The following is a 7,500-nucleotide window of genomic DNA, read 5'->3' as shown; positions in this document are numbered from 1 at the left end:
AGAAAAAGTAATTCAAACTACTTTGTAAATTAAAGCAATAAATTGACAATGTACATGTATGATATATGAAATAAAATATAATAGCCTACAAAAAAGTGCAATGCCAGCTAAAATATGCCTCTTAATTGAGTTTATTGACACAACAGTATGAAAACTTAGAGAAATCAGATGCTAACACCCACACTGAGGAACAGCTCGGTGTAATGAGCAGCTGTTCTCTGTCTCTGCATGAAGGTCCGAGTGTCGGTTCGATTCCCGATGGAGGAGAGATGTTGTTCCTCAAACCGGTCTCACATCTCTTTAACATGGCTGGAAACACACTGGCTGACAGAGCGCCTCCTACAGACAGTCAGCCCACCCCTCAGTCACTTTTGAATGGCAACAGCCAGAGGAAAGAGTGAAAACCACTGAGAAAACCAGTCTTAAGAGTTCTGACCTGGTGGCGCAGAGGCTTAGCTTGCTGCCCAGCAGTATTGAGGCCTCAATCTCCTTTGAGGTCGTGGGTTTGAGTCTCAGTCCGTTTTGAATGGACAGCCAGAGGAAAGAGAAGAAAATGCCCACAGATTAGCTACTTAACTATTTCTAAATGGACTAAAAGCTAGAATACATCGTTTTGACCTGTAGCCATTAGCCAGCCACTTCAAAAGGCATACAGAGAGAAATACAGCATGAGTGGCAGTGCCTTTGTGGTTCACTGTGTGTGTCAGCTGCCTTCAGAGAGAGAGGTTGTAAGTTCTAACCTGGGATGTGCACAGACTGAACTTTCATCTGTGCTTTTTGAGGCAGCAAAGTTATTTGTATTTGAATAAATGGAAGTGGAAATAGGCGTAACAATCTTCTTTTAGTTTTTATTGCACTTCTAATTAGAGTAATAATAATAATAATAATAAATAAATCATATTTTTTACAGTGCAATTATTTAAACAGTTTTTTTAAATAACACTAAATAATAGATGAAGTTCAATTATATTTACACTAAAGTCAGTATACTTTTTTTGGTATACTTTTTTGACAGATGTATGTTGCTTTACAGCTGAAATTGGGTAAGAGAGCTGAAATTGGGTGAGAGACATAGAGAGTGATAAAGAGAGAGAGAGGTTTTGCTGAATAGCCCACTGTAAAAAGTTAAACCAGACAGGTCGAACTTTTCATAGTGCACCATGAAAGACGTCACTCTGTGTTTATGTTTTTGTTCCAGTAGACTATTGTGACACCTTGCCCTAAAGCCTCAAGAGTAAAAAGTTTGACCTGTCTGGGTTTTTAAATGTTACATTTCAGCTGTCAATCAACATAAAGCTGGTGTGTGTGTGTGTGTGTGTGTGTGTGTGTGGGTGTGTGTGTGGGGGGGGGGGGGTCCAGTAGACTATTGTGATACCTTGCCCTAAAGCACACATGGGAAAAATACGGCCCGCGGGCCGCATGTGGCCCGCCGGTGCCCCCTCTGCGGCCCGCGATGGTATTGCAATTTTTTTTCTTTTTTTTTTTACAGTGCACCTGAACGCAACATGCAAGATACCCGCTGAATAAGTTTCCAAATGTTCATGTCATTCTGGCCAATACTCCACTTCTGTTATAGCATTTCATTCTGGAATATGGAATATCTTTCAATAATCTTTATGACTAAAAGGCTAAAAGTAAACTCATGTGTAAGAAATGACTGTTCTACATTGAAGTAAACATTTAAATAATTAACTCGTTGTTTTGGATTTATTTAGCTTCAAGAGTGCATTTTTGTTCTTGTGTGACCCTCAACACAGGTTTTGAGAATCCCCGGCCACTTACTGATACTTATGCTTAAATTAAGGGGGGGGGGGGGGTCTAAAGCCTAAAGAGTAAATGTGGAGTGGCACCAGAGTTTTAGCACAGGTTTAAGCAACCACCAACCCCACCACCCAAGCTGACCGTCCTGATTGTACCTGAAGGAAGCCTCACTTTCATGTGATCGAGGGACATAGAGAGACACTGAGAGAGAGCGAGACTAAGAGAGTTCGGCCAAAATCCCGCTGTAAAAAGTTTGACCTGTCTGGTTTTAAAATGTTACATTTCAGCTGTCAATCAACATAAAGCTGGTGTGTGTGTGTGTGTGTGGGGGGGGGGGGGGGGGGCGGGGGGGGTTCCAGTAGACTATTGTGACACCTTGCCCTAAAGCCTAAAGAGTAAATGTCGAGCGGCACCAGAGTTTTAGCACAGGTTTAAACAACCACCACCCCCACCACCCAAGCTGACGTCCTGATTGTACCTGAAGGAAGCCTCACTTTCATGTGATCGAGGGACATAGAGAGACAGTGAGAGAGAGCGAGACTAAGAGAGTTCGGCCAAAATTCCGCTGCAAAAAGTTTGACCTGTCTGGTTTTTTAAATGTTACATTTCAGCTCATAAAGCTGGTGTGTGTGTGTGTGTGTGTGGGGGGGGGGGGGTTCCAGTAGACTATTGTGACACCTTGCCCTAAAGCCTAAAGAGTAAATGTGGAGTGGCACCAGAGTTTTAGCACAGGTTTAAGCAACCACCACCACCCAAGCTGACCGTCCTGATTGTACCTGAAGGAAGCCTCACTTTCATGTGATCGAGGGACATAGAGAGACAGTGAGAGAGAGCGAGACTAAGAGAGTTCGGCCAAAATCCCGCTGCAAAAAGTTTTACCTGTTTTTAAAATGTTACATTTCAGCTGTCAATCAACATAAAGCTTGTGTGTGTGTGTGTGTGTGTGTGGGGGGGGGGGGTTCCAGTAGACTATTGTGACACCTTGCCTTAAAGCCTAAAGAGTAAATGTGGAGTGGCACCAGAGTTTTAGCACAGGTTTAAGCAACCACCACCCAAGCTGAACGTCCTGATTGTACCTGAAGGAAGCCTCACTTTCATGTGATCGAGAGACATAGAGAGACAGTGAGAGAGAGAGAGACTAAGAGAGTTCGGCCAAAATCCCGCTGTAAGAAGTTTGACCTGTGGTTTTTAAAATGTTACATTTCAGCTGTCAATCAACATAAAGCTGGTGTGTGTGTGTGTGTGTGTGTGTGTGGGGGGGGGGGTTCCAGTAGACTATTGTGACACCTTGCCTTAAAGCCTAAAGAGTAAATGTGGAGTGGCACCAGAGTTAGCACAGGTTTAAGCAACCACCACCCAAGCTGAACGTCCTGATTGTACCTGAAGGAAGCCTCACTTTCATGTGATCGAGAGACATAGAGAGACAGTGAGAGAGAGCGAGACTAAGAGAGTTCGGCCAAAATCCCGCTGTAAAAAGTTTGACCTGTGGTTTTTAAAATGTTACATTTCAGCTGTCAATCAACATAAAGCTGGTATGTGTGTGTGTGTGTGGGGGGGGGGGGGTTCCAGTAGACTATTGTGACACCTTGCCCTAAAGCCTAAAGACTAAATGTGGAGTGGCACCAGAGTTTTAGCACAGGTTTAAGCAACCACCACCCCCACCACCCAAGCTGACCGTCCTGATTGTACCTGAAGGAAGCTTCACTTTCATGTGATCGAGAGACATAGAGAGACAGTGAGAAAGAGCGAGACTAAGAGAGTTCGGCCAAAATCCCACTGCAAAAAGTTTGACCTGTCTGGTTTTTAAAATGTTACATTTCAGCTGTCAATCAACATAAAGCTGGTGTCTGTGTGTGGTAGTGGCAGCGGAGCAGGAATCGAACCGACAACCTCTGGCCCCGGTGTCTCTGTGTGTATTATTCCTTCACACCAGCAGCTGCCCTTCACACTCACAGCTCTTCTCCGGGCGCTCTTGTCTCTTCCCTCTGCCTGTCACCATTCAAAACTGACTGAGGCTCGAACCCACGACCGCAAAAGTGGCTGAGGTCTCAATATCGCCGGGCAGCAAGCCTACTCTCTGTGCCACCAAGTCAGACAGATTTAATGAGGTTTCCTCAGGGCTTTAAATGACTCTTTCCTCTGGCTGTCGACATTGAAAACTGACTGAGGATCGAACCCAGAACCTCAAAAGTCACTGAGCCTCAAACGCACAAGAGCCAAACTGCTAGACAGCAAACCAACTCTCTGAGCTAGTGGGTCATAACGATTAAAACTAGAAGATTAAAGTATAGTCTTTATACATCTTAAAATATGTTTTGAAGGGACCTTTTAGGTTGAATAGTATTTGAATTATATTAATATGCCGTGAGTTTCTATTCGCCTTGCACAGAAAACCTTTTACTTTTATACTCGAGTACATTTCAGAGCCTGTACATTTTTCCTTTTACTTGAGTAGGCTAATTAAGTTGAATCAGTACTTCTGCTTTACCAGTCTTTTTTTACACAAATAACTGTACTTCTACTTAATCAGAGCAACGCTGTGATTAAATTTGGAATGACAAGAAAAAATTCCAGTAGACTATTGTGACACCTTGCCCTAAAGCCTAAAGAGTAAATGTGGAGTGGCACCAGAGTTTTAGCACAGGTTTAAGCAACCACCACCCAAGCTGAACGTCCTGATTGTACTTGAAGGAAGCCTCACTTTCATGTGATCGAGAGACATAGAGAGACAGTGAGAGAGAGCGAGACTAAGAGAGTTCGGCCAAAATCCCGCTGCAAAAAGTTTGACCCGTCTGGTTTTAAAATGTTACATTTCAGCTGTCAATTGCTCCGGGACAACAACGCTTCCTACCCAGCGTGTGCACGTCTTTCTGACAGGGGTGGTTGTTATGGCAACTATCAACAACAACAACAACAACAACTACTACTAACTACTACAAGACATAAAGACCGAAATAGGCTACCTTGTTAATGTGTCTGTCGGAGACACGGCCTAACGGTAACATTTAATATGAGCCGAATATCAGCCTGCGCTCAGCTATGTATTTACAGGAAGTAAACCGGATATTCAGGTGGGTTGTGACGGTTGTTATTGTTGTCAAGTTAAAACTGTCTATAGTGTAGGACAGAAGTAGTGGAGTTGTGCAAGTAGTCTATTCAACATTACTAATCAGAATATTTTGGAGACAGATTTATTGAGAGGTTTTAGCATAGAAGATGATGAAAAATTATGATACTGTGGATGTAAATGTAAGCCAATTGTTTTATTCAAAATACTGAAATTACATCACATTCCTCACACCTTTGTTTATTTTGGTCCAATGTATAAAGTGCAAACCATATCCCAACAAAACTCTGAACGTCCCCCCCAATCACAGCATTCTAAAAAAGCACAAGAAAATGTGAGCGTTTCGGAACATTTTGACGCCTGTTTAACATCTGGCAGAATCTTTGGCAGAACTTTCTCAAGGCTGTCTTTATTTTGGTCCAATGTATAAAGTGCAAACCTGACATAACCCAACATCCCCCCAATCACAGCATTCTAAAAAAGAAAAATAGTGCATTTCAGAACATTTTCACAGTGAAATGCAGAACAGCCAAAGCAGCAAGTGCAGCAGCCATAGATCAGTGCATGACGCCACCTATAAGTCCAGATCCAGAGCAAAATCCAGGGCGTGATGAAGAGCCTGATCCAAGCCCAAATCCAGGGCCCTCAAGGCAACGTGAACAGGTTCTTCCGCCTAAAGAATAAAAAGGCATCCCCATCTTCTAAAGTCAAGCATCAACTGAGCACCCCTGCTGGACGGTCACAAGAACAGAAAACCCTCAAATTCCATTCTGCACTGTTGAGGGACTTAAAAAGCAAATATAAAGCTTCATCTGATGAACGAGAGAGGCATCCTGAGTTTGATTCTCGCCTGGGACGCTGTGGGCGCTGGGGTTGTGTTCCCCCCCATATCTTCAGTGCCTACTGCCCAGGTGGGTTATCTCGTCGAAAGGGCCTTTCTGTGTGGAGTTTGCATGTTCTCCCCGTGCTCATCAGGGGGTTCCTCCGTACATAACCCCCCACTAAAAACATGCAGAAGATCGTCATCGTCATCCGACCAGTGACGACAACATCCGAAGTTGGTCCCCGGGCGCTGGAAAGAAAAAGCGACCACTGCTCCTGGCCTGCCCCTCGGAGGAAAGGACAAGCCTGGATGGGTTAAATGCAGAGGACAAATTTCACCGGCCACCGTCAGCATGAGTGTGACAATAAAAGACGGGCTTGTCCGTCTACTAACTGTGTTTAACTGTGTTTATATTATCTCCCAAGTAGTAGATAGATAGATAGATACATTTTATTTCTGTGTCATGCACCATATTCATGGTGCCAAACCCGTCTGGGCTTACAAGACACAAATCATTCAAGTTCAACAATACAAACAAATCAACAAACAAGCTACAAAAAGCTCAAACATAAACAAGGCTATATGAGGAACCAAGATTGTCTCTATTTCAGTTAATGCAAAATAAGAAAATAATTAATTATGATTTACAAAGCACATTTCTAAAACCCAATGCACTGATAGTGTATTAATATAGATTAGTAGACCTATAGTCAGTAAACATCAACACACCTACGCCTACCTATCAGTTTAATAAATAGAAAACCATAATATTTAGCAGAGCGTCTGGCTGCTGGTTGCTGCAAGTTGTAAACAGAGACAGTAGACAGTTGACAGCTGAGAGCCCGGCTTCTGTCAGCTGACCAGAACGAAAATCAGATTTCTAAATAGCCGTTATTTTAATAAACTGAGCACTCAGGGGTAATCTAAATTTACTTTGACCGACTCAATTTTTTTCTAAACTTATAAAAGTGCCATATTAAGCGTTAACGGTGGTATAGAGCTCAAACTGCTCTCTTGATAACACTGTTGAAACTATGGCGCATTGATATGAATGGTGAACAGACCATTTGGCTGAACGACTTTACCAACTGTACATTATCACTTTTTAATGGACACCCTGCAGCCAATCAGAATCGAGTATTCACCCAGACCATGGTATAACTATGATTAACTAGTGATTGACTAATGGCAAATTATTCATTAGCTACTCATTAACTATTAGTTAATGATTAGTTTACTAGTAACTACTACATTATTTGTGTACGTTATTGTAAAGTGTTACCGTTAATTCTACTACAGGAGAGACTTGATGTTCTGTGAAATTATGTGTAAAAAATGTGTGCATATATCAGTATCGGCCAAACGAGTTAGAAAATATCAGCATATTGGATTTTGGCAAAAAAAAATCAAATATTGTGCATCCCTAAGTAATATGTTTGTATGTATAGCAGTTTGTGTGTATGTATAGCAGCAGATGAACATGCACAAAAGAAGCAGCCGTATGTCGGACTCTTGTGATCTTTATAGCTTTTCTTTTCAAGGTTACAGTGTAACTTAGAGGTCGTCTCCAGGAGCGTGAGGCGCTGAGAGTCAGGAAATGAAGAGGAAGCAGTTTCACATCAGTGTAGCGACGACAACAGGCGGTCCTGCCAAACCTGGTGCCCCTGGAGCTGCCTGGAGGACCTTTAGAAGTCAGGACCCTCTTTCTTCAGGCTCTTGTAGTCCGTGTTGATGGTGACAAACTGTGGGAGGCAGGAGGAATATATTTAAATCTGTTTTGCTTAAATTAAATTCATCAGTGCTGTCTTTAGGAGAGCACATGTGGGGGGGGGGTGGGGTGAAGGAGTAG

At 42.8% G+C, this 7,500-nt stretch overlaps 1 protein-coding gene across 1 annotated transcript in view; it reads right to left on the bottom strand.

The window, feature by feature from the left end:
- Positions 1-7,248: 7,248 nt before the first annotated feature.
- The window catches only part of LOC310798084 (cytochrome c oxidase subunit NDUFA4), a 7,290-nt gene continuing 7,038 nt past the window's right edge, over positions 7,249-7,500 (bottom strand). Inside the window, exon 4 of the mRNA XM_083660577.1 lies at positions 7,249-7,393. Within this exon, the coding sequence (XP_083516703.1) occupies positions 7,337-7,393 (57 nt within the window). The 3' untranslated portion in view covers positions 7,249-7,336. The remainder of the gene's footprint in view (positions 7,394-7,500) is intronic.

Source organism: Poromitra crassiceps, assembly GCF_964638095.1.
Source record: "Poromitra crassiceps genome assembly, chromosome: 25".
In the NCBI taxonomy this organism is placed as follows: Eukaryota; Metazoa; Chordata; class Actinopteri; order Beryciformes; family Melamphaidae; genus Poromitra; species Poromitra crassiceps.
The sequence above is the reverse complement of the archived record's forward strand: the minus strand, read 5'-3'. Positions and strand labels throughout refer to the sequence as shown.